This window comes from Typopeltis vanoorti, chromosome 10 (genome assembly GCF_054136105.1).
Source record: "Typopeltis vanoorti isolate ZY-2024b chromosome 10, IOZ_Tvanoo_1.0, whole genome shotgun sequence".
NCBI classification, from domain to species: Eukaryota; Metazoa; Arthropoda; class Arachnida; order Uropygi; family Thelyphonidae; genus Typopeltis; species Typopeltis vanoorti.
The window spans coordinates 15,513,173-15,526,302 of record NC_143558.1 but is presented as its reverse complement, the minus strand read 5'-3'; the positions used below and the strand labels follow the sequence as shown (position 1 = coordinate 15,526,302).

Sequence of the window (13,130 nt, the reverse complement as noted above, 5' to 3'; positions counted from 1 at the left end):
TTCAAAATTTTCATGTGTACTACCATTTTTAACTTCCACTCTTTGAGGACACAATTCCTATGCAATCATTAACAGTTCCCCCCCCTCCCATTTCCATTCCTAACAGTACATTATTCTCAGACAACACCAAGTTTTACTTACAGTAATTGTCTCTGGATGTACTGACGCAATCAATACAACAAACACAGCTCTCTTATTAAGAATACTCCGTACATTTAAATACAAACATAGCAATCTCCTAGTCTTTGAGGTCATCCCACCAACACAAACATTCTCCACTCTAGCCACTACACCACACACCTCTCTCTTTTCAGTCTGACCACTCATGTTTCCCTGATCATGACTCTGATTATCATTCATACCTCTCTCGTCCCAACCTTTATGCACTCCATCACCTTGTCCTGTCACAATCACATTTTCAACTCTGTATCTATCTTCCTCTTACCTTACAACTTGTTTGGCTGTGTTACCTCCCTTCACATCATCCTTTGATCATTAGTTAGAAATTAACTAACTTCTTGATTCTGTGCCTTTTCAGTAAATAACAGCTTCTCTAAATGTCCAACACCAAGCCCATTCAAATGTAATCCAACAACCTTATACCATTCCAAGTGACCTTCAAATTCACTCCACATATTCATAAACTGAACCCCATTTTGCTATTCATTATCTCTGCTCTCCTTCTCAACTCACTATTATCATAGCTGGACAACACACTAACAACTTTCCCAAAAATGCTTCCCACAATTCAATCATGATCCCACAACAACTTCCTCAAGTTCCTATCAACATTCCTTTTTCATTATCTACATCACTTGTGACCACAACTACCACTAATTCTGAAGCTTGCCCTTTCCTTCTCTGCAACTTATCAGTTATTTTTCAATGGTCCACCCATAAAGCCTGTTTTGTGTACTTTGTCATTCATCACACTTCTAATGATCGAGTCCCAATACAATGCTATTCAGTTATCCTTTGACTCTTTCTTTATAATGAGTCTTTATTATGATCAGATGTTTAATCTCATCTTCCAGATGCTTCATTTCACTTTTCATTTTCATCAACTCTTGCCTGAGCTGCTCTTCCACTCTGTTTCCTTTGTTTTCATTACTAACACTTCAACCCAATTTCTATTCAGAAATCTTGGGAATATAGCAAGGATTTGTATTAAGACATATGATAAGGTGCCCAGAGGAAAGCTCTTCAAAACACTACAGTATGATGTAAATGGGATATTATATGGAGCAATATATAGTCTATATTTAAGCTGTCAAGTTAGCAGTTAGAACTGAAGGATATACAGGAAGATCATTTGATGTAAAATCAGGTGTGCAACAAGGGTGCACATTATCTCCACTGTTATCCATTATTTACATAGATCACATTATGGCAGAAAGTGGTATTAAATCTGATATCAAAATTGGAAATGTTAATCTTAGCTCTTTTGCAGATGATGCTATACTTCCAAATAAATCCAGCACAAGCCTGCAAGATTCCCTGAATAAATTGAATAACTGTTGTAATAAATTTGGTATGAAAATTAGTAATAAAAAGACAAAGACAATGAAAATAGACAGAAACATTAAAAACATCAACTGTATCCTGAATGGAGGACCTATAAAACAAGTAAAACATTTCAGCTGTTTAGGCACAGTTTTTAGTAAAGATAGCAAATTAAATATGAAAATAGACAACAGAATTAGTAAAGCAGGTATAGAAGTAAGTCAACTGAATAAATTTATATGGAATAAGAAAGAAATTAGTCAAAACACTAAATCACACCAATTTTAACTTATGGATAGCTGGGTTAGAAATAAAACACTTGATCAAAGACTGGAGACCACAGATATGAGAGTGCTGAGAAAGATTAGTAGAGTGAACAGATGGCATCATATTAAAAATGAGGATGTTAGGAAAGAACTTGACATTGTTAACATTCAGGAATGTGTTAGCAGAGTTAATCTCAAGTGGTATGGTCGCTTAAACAGAATTGGAGAGGAAAGATTAGCAAAACAAGTGTTCTTTACCAGATTGGCTGGGAAAAAAAAAAAAGACTCAGAGGAAGACCAAGTTGTAGGCAGATTGATACAGTAAATAGTACTTTAGAAGACTGAAACATAAGATCTGATAATGTTGGTATCTTGACAGATAACAGATTAATTTGGTGGATAATTGTTGATTGAAAGTTAGTAATGGTGTAACTTTTTAACGTGATATTATTATAATATCCTGTACATCCCCTGAGTGTACATATCAGGAATTCGATGATGATGATGATGATGATGATAATTATAATGATGATTTGCAAATTGATTTAACTTTAGTATCGTCCTGGGTCTAGCTCCCACTAATGACAGCAATAAAAGTTTTAATCTGGACTGGGTAATGAGCCTTCCCATAATGATTATGTATTAATGAGCCACTGAAGCAGATGGTGTGAAATCAAGTCTCTATATATACAAATAGACTAGTTGTGAAGATACTTCATATGCAAACTTTGTTTGCTTACTCTTGGGTAAAGGATTAAGACAGTAATATAATTTCTTGTCAAGTATAATGGCATATACTCTGTCTTTAATAGTTTTCATGACACCTTGCTTTTGTTTAGGATGATGATGATGATAGATATCTGTTGGTAGTAATTTCCCCCCCTCCCCTGTATACTGAGAATATTAATCTATTTTGGTTGGTGACTAAAATGAGCACATAAAAGAATAGAAATATCCTGCTTTCTTCAATTTCTCCTATAAAACAAATTTAAGATTTAAGCTGTTCAGGAAAACATTGAGGTGCTTCGAAATCACTGAGTGTTTCTTCAAAAATGTCATTGATATAATGTAGCTATATTTTTGGCTTCATGTTGTACTCTTCAGTGGCAATGTTTTGAAAAGATTTCACATATATATATATATATATATATATATATATATATATATATATATATATTAGTGAAACCCTCAAGCTCATAATTACACTTTGTTTTTTGTTCAGTAATTATATTTCAATTAAATAATGTGCTGCCTAGAAATTGTATAAAAAGATTGACAGTATCTGGTGAAAATATAATAAATTTAGTTTAATCCTTTATCCAAGTGTAAGCAAACAAAGGGCGTGCTTGAAATAACTTCAGGACTGAGGCAAATCGTGGTAAAGGTGGACCAAGCTCTCGTCACTCCTTGTCTTAGTATCTTCCATAATGCAAAGCATATCTCCTTGCGGACATGTATAATGCTATACATTAAGGGAAGGGCCACTACCCAGACCGGTTTTGACCGGTCTGAGTAGTGGCCCATGTACAGTGGTCATGGTACATGACCACTGTACCAGTAGTGGTCATGTACAGGTCAAACTCCAAAAAACTCAGCATTGTTCCCCTCGGTAACAAGCTCACCCTGCCACTGAGAAGAACTCTCAGAACCAGTTGGCTCTACACCATGGCAGGCTCACCCCACCACCAAGCAGAGCCACTGATTTGCTCAGTTGCTCATATCTCATCTGAGAGGTAACAGCAACAGCTGTGTCTCAGTTAACTTCATGGGCTACAGCATTGCCATTCATTACCCAAGCTTCCAACCGGTTTCGATCTTTGTTGAGGTCTCATAAGTGGTTGCCAGACCCAGAAGTTGAGGTCACGTCAGTGGGAACCAGACCCAGAAGTGGTGATACTAAGGCAAAAGCAGTGGAGAACTCATATTTACCTATACGAGTTGCCAAAAGGTGTCTCACCTTATTATTAAATTACTCTCGATTTAGAGAAAGATGTTGGAAGTTTTTTCCCCCCACTTGGTTAGACTATAATAAATTTAGTTTAATCCTTTATCCAAGTGTAAGCAAACAAAGTTTGCGCCTGAAGTATCTTCAGGACTGAGACAACTCATGGTAAAGGTGGACCAAGCTCTCATCACTCCTCGTCTTATCTCCCATAATGCAAAGCACATCTCCTTGCAGACAAGTATAATGCTATGCATTAAGGGAAGGGCCACTGCCCAGACTGGTTTCGACCTTTATTGAGGTCTTGTCAATGGGAGCCAGACCCAGAGGTGGTGATACTAAGGCAGAAGCAGTGGAGAAGTCATATTTACCTATACGAGTTGCCAAAAGGTGTCTCACCTTATTATTAAATTACTCTCGATTTAGAGAAAGATGTTGGAAGTTTTTTTCTCCCACTTGGTTAGACTATAATAAATTTAGTTTAATCCTTTATCCAAGTGTAAGCAAACAAAGTTTGCACCTGAAGTATCTTCAGGACTGAGACAACTCATGGTAAAGGTGGACCAAACTCTCATCACTCCTTGTCTTATCTCCCATAATGCAAAGCACAGTATAATGCTATGCATTAAGGGAAGGGCCACTATCCAGACCGGTTTCGACCATTATTGAGGTCTCGTCAATGGGAGCCAGACCCAGAGGTGGTGATACCAAGGTGGAAGCAATGCAGAAGTCATATTTACCTATACAAGTTGTCAAAATGTGTCTCACCTTATTACTAAATTACTCTGGATTTAGAGAAAGATGTTGGAAGTTTTTTTCCACTTGGTTTCTTCTTTCTTTCTTTGAGTGCCATCTCCTATCGGAGGTCGGCGACCACCTTGGCAAATTTTGAGCAATTCTCAGCTATTCTGAGCAGTCTCAGAGTTCATACCAGTCCACTGTCTGATATCTGCCAGCCAAGATTTTCTTTGTCTTCCTTGTCCTCTTCTTCCATTTATCTTCCCTTTTATAATCAATTGAAGTATCTTATATTTTTCATTACGAAGTAGGTGACCAAGATATGCAGTTTTCCTTCTTTTTATGGTATCTAAAAGTTCACATGATTTCCCCATTTGTTCCAGTACTTCCTGATTGGGCGTTTTTGCTGTCCATGGGATTTTTAACATTCGTATGTATGGTCTGCACGTACAGCAGTACAGACCATACATAGCATTTAACCATGCGTACTCTAAGCTCTAAGTTTAAACTGCGGTTACACAGTGTTGATTTCATCAAGAGAAAATTTTTTCTTGCGATTTCAATTCTAACTTTTATTTCCATTTCTGGATTGCAATCTTCATTTAACCAGCATCCGAGATATTTAAACTTTGCCACTCTTTCTATTTGTTTCCTATTTAAAGAAAGCGCTAAATTAAGAATTGGTTTCTTACCTATGACCATGAATTTAGTTTTGGTGATAGTAATTTTTAATCCCATTTTTTCACTCTCTTCCACTTGGTTAGACTATAATAAATTTAGTTTAATCCTTTATCCAAGTGTAAGCAAACAAAGTTTGCGCCTGAAGTATCTTCAGGACTGAGGCAGCTTGTGGTAAAGGTGGACCAAGCTCTCATCACTCCTTGTTTTAGTATCTCCCATAATACAAAGCACAATTCCTTACGGACATGTATGATGCTATGCATTAAGGGAAGGGGCCACTACTCCAACATCTTTCTCTAAATTCAGAGTAATCTAATAATAAGATGAGACATCTTTCGGCAACTTGTATAGGTAAATATGACTTCTTCATTGCTTCCACCTTGGTATCACCACCTCTGGGTCTCGCTCCCACTGATGAGACCTCAATAAAGGTGGAAACCAGTCTGGGTAGTGGCCCTTCCCTTAATGCATAGCATTATACATATCTGCAAGGAGATGTGTTTTGCATTATGAGAGATACTAAGACAAGGAGTGATGAGAGCTTGGTCCAACTTTACCATGAGTTGCCTTAGTCCTGAAGATACTTCGGGCGCAAACTTTGTTTGCTTACACTTGGATAAAGGATTAAACTAAATTTATTTTAGTCTAACCAAGTTGAAACGAAAAAAAAAGAAAAAAACTTCTGGTGAAAATAGGTTTCTAGTAGCCATAATGTTGTTGAAAACAAGGGACATTGTTTTCCAAAACAGTGTCCCTTGGCTTGCGAATGATATCCATTAAGTTGTTTGTTTTATTATGAGTATAGCAAGCAGGTCATCTTCTAAACATTTATAGATGTCGTTTTCTTTCAGTAGGTTTATCTCTTGCTTCTATAATTTTATAATTTAGAATTAGTTGTATTGCCTATGTTGGCTTTCAGTACCAATATATCATCAGTGCTTCCATTCATATCATGAAAATCTCTACAATGCTAAGGTAACCCAAATGACACCTGATCTGCCTCTCAAGAAGCTGGATATATATAAAATTTGCTGCATGTGTGGCATATGTTACATTCAGGAGAGATTAACATTCAAGAACAGATTAAAGATGTTAAGCAAAAATTACACAAATCAGGCCTAGCTTATCGCACTATAAAGTAAAAAAAAAAAAAAAAATCTGAGAACTAACAAGAATTCTATAAATTGAATTTAACAGTTGTATTTGTAAATTTTAAGAAGCTTCCAAAATGGTATGTCCACTGCAATACAACAAAAATCAAGACCTTATCCTGAAGTAACTTCTGTCAGACGTCATAAAAGTCCCGAATTACAGAGTACAGTAGACCAACAATAACACATGCGTGTATGACTTCTCTACATGATGTGAACTATCAATTTGACAACAATTTCATTAAGTATTGTCAAACTGGTAGTGTGGTAGTCTGTTTCAAGAATCATTCTATCCTATAACTGATAAATAACTATATTCCAGATGAAGTATGTATGCCACAGAGCATAAAAATTAGTATACTAAATAATAGCTTTTATAGTTATATGATAGTTACACTGGGTCTATTTCATGTGGAAAACAAAAAATTTCAGATGGTAACAGGAATTTTAATAAATTACCATGTTTCTTTACTGAATGATAACCTTCAACAACAACAAAAAGAATAAAAAAATTAAAAGAACAGTAGTTAATTGCAACTTACCAATAGGACATCTAAGATGTCTCGCTGCATAAACAATTCAGGGAATGTTGCTAATAATGGAGAATGAATGAGCTCTGAAATAAAATGTTTATATCTTCAAGAATATAATTACTTAAAATATCAGTTTAAGCATATCAAGAATATCACAAATCACTTCTAAAGATCATACAGGAATAGATACATCAATTATGTTAATAATAAATGACAGACCCCTAATAAGAAATTATTGCCATTTTCCTTCTGTTAGCTTATCCTTATATATTCTGAAAATGAACCATCAGAAAGCTAGAGAAAAAAATGCAGTGATAAAACTGCTAATTTTCAATGTGATATCAATACAGAAATACATTAAACATATCACACTATACAAAAGATCTCACATTCAACTTATTTTTACTTCATTCAAGTACGATATGCAATATTATATATATATATAGCAATCCTTCAATTAACGCGGCCCCGATTAATGCATTTTCGATTAGTGTGTAATTTTTTTCTATACCCAAATTTGATTAGTGCACCTCTAAAATTCGATTAATGCGCCTATATACATCTTAAAAATAAATGTTACCAATTTTAAAATTTTTCTCTCTATACATTTTTCATCATGATTAAAAGAATTAGTGAGTGAAAATGTGGAAATGTGAAAATGATTCGAAGAGTAATCTCACTGGAAGAAAAACTTGAAATAATAAAGAAAATGAACAAGGAGAGTCCAGAGCAAAGATAGGACAATAACACAAAAATGGATGAATCAACTATAAGAGCAATTTTAAGCAAAACTGCTGAATACATAGAGAAAGGTAAGGTTGCTTCAAGTTCATCATGTGCACTCAAAATCAAAGTATTATATTCATTGAATTAGAGAGATGTCTTTCTACATGGATTGAAGATTGTAACCAAAAACGGATCCCACTAAGCACTGACCTTATTAAATCAAAAGCATTAAGTCTCTTTGCATCCTTGAAAGAAAGGGCTATCGATGATTGAAAATAAGAATTCCACGCTAGTGCTGAGTGGTTTGAATGTTTCATAAAGAGAAATAGCCTATATAATGTTCTAATCATAGGCAAAGCTACAAGTGCAGATAAGGAAGTGGCCGCAAATTATCCAGAGATTTTGAAGAAAATTGTGGACGTCGATGAAACCTACCTTTTTGGAAGTGAACGCCTTCCAAGACTTTTCTGGACAAATCAGAGAAATCTCAGCCTGGTTATAAAGTCGCAAAGTCGAATGAAATTACTGCGAGCAACATGCAAAGCGTTTGGAAACACATTCTTCCCCATTGGGCAAATGATTTTAGAGGCTTTTCAAATGAATATAAGTCAATTAAATCTCATTCTGAGAAATTGAATGATTCCAACCTGCTAAATTTAGATGCACAGCAGGAAAATCACAAAGAATATGAAGAAAATTTAATCACTGACAAGCCCAAAGAGATTTCAAAGAAACAAATTGAAATATTTTTCGTGCAACCAAAGTTCTTAAGCAGCAATGCTTAGAGGCCAACCCTGATAAAGAGAGAAGCAGTAAACTTTGCAGAAGAGGCAATAGGGTCATACCGTCAGTTGTATGAAAAAAAGAAACAATGCCCACAAACTACGTTAGCTGAATTCTTTGTTAAGAAGCAGAATAATAAATTTACATTCTGAATGTGTTTTATTGTCTTTCAGCTTCATAGCTTTCCTTTAACTAGACCCTGAGACTACCCTAATTCATTTATAAAAAAATTAAGTGTCAAAAAATAAATTTGAGGAACGAATTATACTTTTTCCCATAGGTTATTATATTCGATTAGCGCATTTTCGATTAATGTGCCTGTTTTAAAGAACGCATTAGGTGCATTAATCGAGGGATTGCTGTGTATATATATATATATAATATTAATTAAATGAATTTAATGACTAGAAGCTGTGAGATACTAAAATAAAAAAAATACTATTTATTATTATTATTTGAGTGCACAACCAGTTTTGTCTTCTTAGAAAACTTCAGTGGGTGCATAACATGAAAAGAGAAATACAAAAATATACATTACAAGAAAAACAACAGCTATAAATTAACTTATAAATGTACTGCTGACATTTGAAGGCATTCTGGATACCATATAATATAATACATTTCTCGTGGAAAGGCTTAGACGTTGGTTATGCATTTTTACTAAATAGCTTAAGGAAATTACAACGTATACTAGGATATACATTAAAATAAATTTTAATACACTTCCAATATTTCGGCAACGTCACGTTGCCATTTTCACAGGAACTTAAAAACAAGACACGTGCATGCAAGCACAGCAAACAGTAAATGAGGACGAAGCAGGAAGCTGTTCTTTCTCCTAAAAGTCCTGATAGTGCCCCCTAGGGGGCAATGTTGGTATTCTTGGGCAATTGGGCTGAAGGTCTTCTGATGTAGGTTTTCCAAATTTGGGGCAGTCTCATGCAACCAAATTTGTTGAGGTTTGGATTGTTTCTTAGGGCTGAGGCTGAGTCCATGAAAAGCCTTTCGTATTTGAATTTACATCAGAAGACCTTCAGTCCAATCACCGAAGAATACCAACATTGCCCACTAGGGGGCACCATCAGGACTTTTAGGAGAAAGAATAGCTTCCTGCTTCGCCCTCATTTACTATTTGTTGTACTTGCGTGCACGTGTCTTGTTTTTAAGTTCCTGTGAAAATGGCAACATGACGTTGCCGAAATATTGGAAGTGTATTAAAATTTATTTTAATGTATATCCTAGTATACGATGTAATATCCTTAAGCTATTTAGTAAAAATATAATATACTATCTACCAATAATTGTCCAGATAACCCTGTTATTTGAAGCTATGGAACATTTCAGGTTTGTTAATAACATAAAAACCAGTGTACATATAGTAGTAAGCAGTATTTCATCATAGTAGTTGAATACAGGTGATTATGGAGGACTTAGAGAGAGAGAGGTGTCATTGTAGGTTGTCACATTGGTGGCATGTCCATACCTGCCATTGCTGCTCAACTGGAACATTCAAAATCAAAGGCTGGCAATGCGATCAACAAATGGACATGTTCTGGCATCACTAGTGCAGAAAAATACCCAGGGCAGCTGCTAAAAATGACTGACAGGGACAGGAGTGTGTTAAAGCGGGTGGTACGCAAAGACCAGTTACAATTAGCACAGACCATCTGTGATGAGTTCCAGAGCACCAGTAACACCATGGTGAACACTAATACTGTACAAAAAGAACTCCATTTACTGGGTTTTCACAGAAGAGCAGTGGCACACAAGCCGAACATCACAACAATGAACAAGGCAGCTCATCTGGCATGGTGCAAAGAGCATGTGAACTGGACAAGTGACCAGTAGAAAACGATACTCTGGAGCAATGAATCAAGGTTCACCTGTTTCTAGTCTGATGGCAGGATGTGGGTGTGGAGGGAGCCTGGTGAACACTTGTAACCACAATGTGTTGTACCCACAGTAAAGTTTGGTGGTCGAGTAATGGTGCAGGGTATATTCAGCTGGTTTGGAGTGGGACCACTGGTCGTTGTCCATAGTTCCACAAAGCAGCTCAGTACCTTGATAATCAAGTGCTGCCTACACAGGAGTTTTTATGGAATGGACTCGTGTTACTATCAAGACGAGAATGCCCCATGCTACAAAGCTGAGGCTGTTATGGAATGGTATGAAGAGATAGGTATTAAACGATTGCCCTGGCCTGTGCATAGCCCTGACCTCAACCCCATCGAACACCTGTGTGACGAATTGGAGCAGCAACCAAAGTCCAGAGCCGCACATCCTCGATCTATCACTGAATGCAGTGCTGCTTTAATGGAGGAATGGAGACAAATTCCACCTGTTGTCTGCTGCATACTGGTGGAAAGATTCCCTCAAAGGGTGCAGGAGGTGATCAAAACCAAAGGGGTGGAATTACTCAATATTAGGGTTTGCCTGCTGGTATCAATTATAAATTGCTAAAGTGTCCAAAGTGTCCAGACAATTATTGTTTAGACACATGAGAGGCAGAAGACCATAGGGCATATTGGTGTTGTGCATGGAGTGAAAGCAAGGGTTGGGAAAGAAGGAACTTGTTGACATTCTTCTTGAAAAATTGTAAAACACTTCATGATGAATGCCATTCTAGAGGACACAGGTAGACAGAATTAAAGAGAAGAAATAATGTATTTTCAGTTGGATTACAAAGGAATGTCAGGTAGCTGCTGCTAATATTTTAACTGCAAAGAAGGGAGAGAGAGAGAGAGAGAGAGAGGAAGGCAAGAGAATGGGAGAGGGAGAGTAGAAGACAGGAAATTGCAGAAAGACGAGAGTGTGTGGAAGCAAGGAATAGAGAGCTGAGAGGGAGGGGGAAGAGTGGAAGAGATTGGAAGCCATAAGAGTCAGGGATGCCAGTGAGAGGAGGACGAATGACTGAATTGGTTCGGAATGTCATGTATGGAGATTTGATGATTTGGGGTGTGCAGATTAGAGTGCCAGAGGAGTGCTTGCCTGGTGAAATGATAGAGTGTGTGTGGCAATGGCAGTGAAGTGGGGGTAAAAGTGTAGAGGAAATGATAGCAATGGTTGGGATGAATGACCTGAGAGGTGGGATGAATCGTGTAGCACGAGATTTGAGATTCATGTCAGAGATAGTGCAGCAGAAATGTCTCTGAGCTAAGATAGGGAGCATGCTGAACCAGTATGATAATGCAGAGTGGAGGAGAAGAGCAATATTAATGAATGAGATGATAGTGAGAATGTGCAGGAAAAGAGGGCTGGAATATTTGTATGAGTGGAGTATGGCTGAGGATAGAAGAGAACTGTATGCAAGAGATGGATTACATTTGAATGTAGAAGGGAACAGGCATTTGTTGGATTAGTGGCATGAGAAATGAGGGGTACACTATATTACAGAGCCCAGTGAAGTATAAGGGGAGTAATAATGGCTATAAGAATACTGGCAATACACTGGTTTTTCTGTATACAAATGCTAGGAACATTAGGAATAAAGAGAATGAGTTTGTGGCATTGAATGACTCAGTCTCTCTCTCAAAAGTCGTTGGTAGCAGTTGTTGTTGAGTCTACTGAAGAGCTTCTAGATATGACCGTGGGCCTGAACAACTGCTTTGGCAATCTGTTGAACTTTGATGGAGTAGAGCTTTTTCTATAGGGTTATTGTCAATTTTCTGTAGAGCAGAAACACCAATTGCTGGAGAAGAATAGATATGGGCAGGTGTTAGTTCGACCCCTGGACAGTTCTAGCATGTTTCATAGCTTCTAGTACGTCCGGATGAATTTTCATGCCTTTAAAAATGTTCTATCTTAGCCTGGTTATGATTGTGGTTATTTCTCTATTTTCATTTATTTCTCTGATTTCATTCTTCTTCTTGATAGTTTGTTTTACCAATCTTATTTTTGCGACAGAGTTTGCATCAGTTAGTGATGATGGGTGTAATTTTTGAAGTAAGTATCTTGCTTCTTTGGCTAGTCTGCCTGCTCTCTCATTGCCTTCAATATTTACATGAGAAATAAGAACTGTAAACTGAAATCCATTGCAGTGTACAGTTCTTATTTTTCAAAGTTAAAGTTGTTAGTTGTTCATGAATTTCCTGTGTGAGTTTTGTTTTTCCATATTTTAATGCTTCAAGTGCAGATTTTGAGTCGCTGTAGATGGTTATTCCTTCTGTAATATTTATTACTGGATTAAAGCGATAGAACTTGAGAGGTTTCTAGAGAGTGGAAGGAGGATAAGATAGTACCATCATAAGGGTGGCGATAGAATCAACATATCAAACTATAAGCCTGTTTGTATTTCTTCTGTAGTTGTTAAAATTTTGGAGAAATTGGTAACAACTTGTATGCAGAATTGGGCAGATGAGGGTGATATTATTTATGCAGGCCAGTATGCATTTGTTAAAGGGAGCTATTGTTTTAGTAATCTGGTTACCTTTAACAATATAACAAATGCATATTGGCCTGCATAAATAATATTAGCCTCATCTGCCTAATTCTGCATACAAGTTCTTACCAATTTCTCCAAAATTTTAACAACTACAGAAGAAATACAAACAGGCTTATAGTTTGATATGTTGATTCTATCACCACCCTTATGCAATGGTACTATCTTATCCTTCCTCCTTCCACTCTCTAGAAACTTGTCCCATTACACAACTTTCATTAAACAGCCAAGTTAATGGCACAGTGTCAGTTCCGTAGCACATTTCCCTTAAAACACGTTAAAATTGTATCTAGTCCCCTTGCTTTATTGATATTTAGTTGAAGGAGTTGAAGTAACCTTGAAGATTTTGCAGAAATGGATAACAAAAAT

The 13,130-nt window shown here is 36.6% G+C and overlaps 1 protein-coding gene across 6 annotated transcripts in view; it reads right to left on the bottom strand.

Moving 5' to 3' along the window:
* Positions 1-13,130, bottom strand: part of LOC150102186 (nephrocystin-1-like) — a 215,636-nt gene that overhangs the window by 33,086 nt on the left and 169,420 nt on the right. For all 6 annotated transcript variants that reach the window (XM_090399188.1, XM_090399193.1, XM_090399192.1 and 3 more), the window contains one exon: positions 6,824-6,897. In XM_090399188.1, coding sequence (XP_090255314.1) covers positions 6,824-6,897 — 74 coding nt within the window. The remainder of the gene's footprint in view (positions 1-6,823; positions 6,898-13,130) is intronic.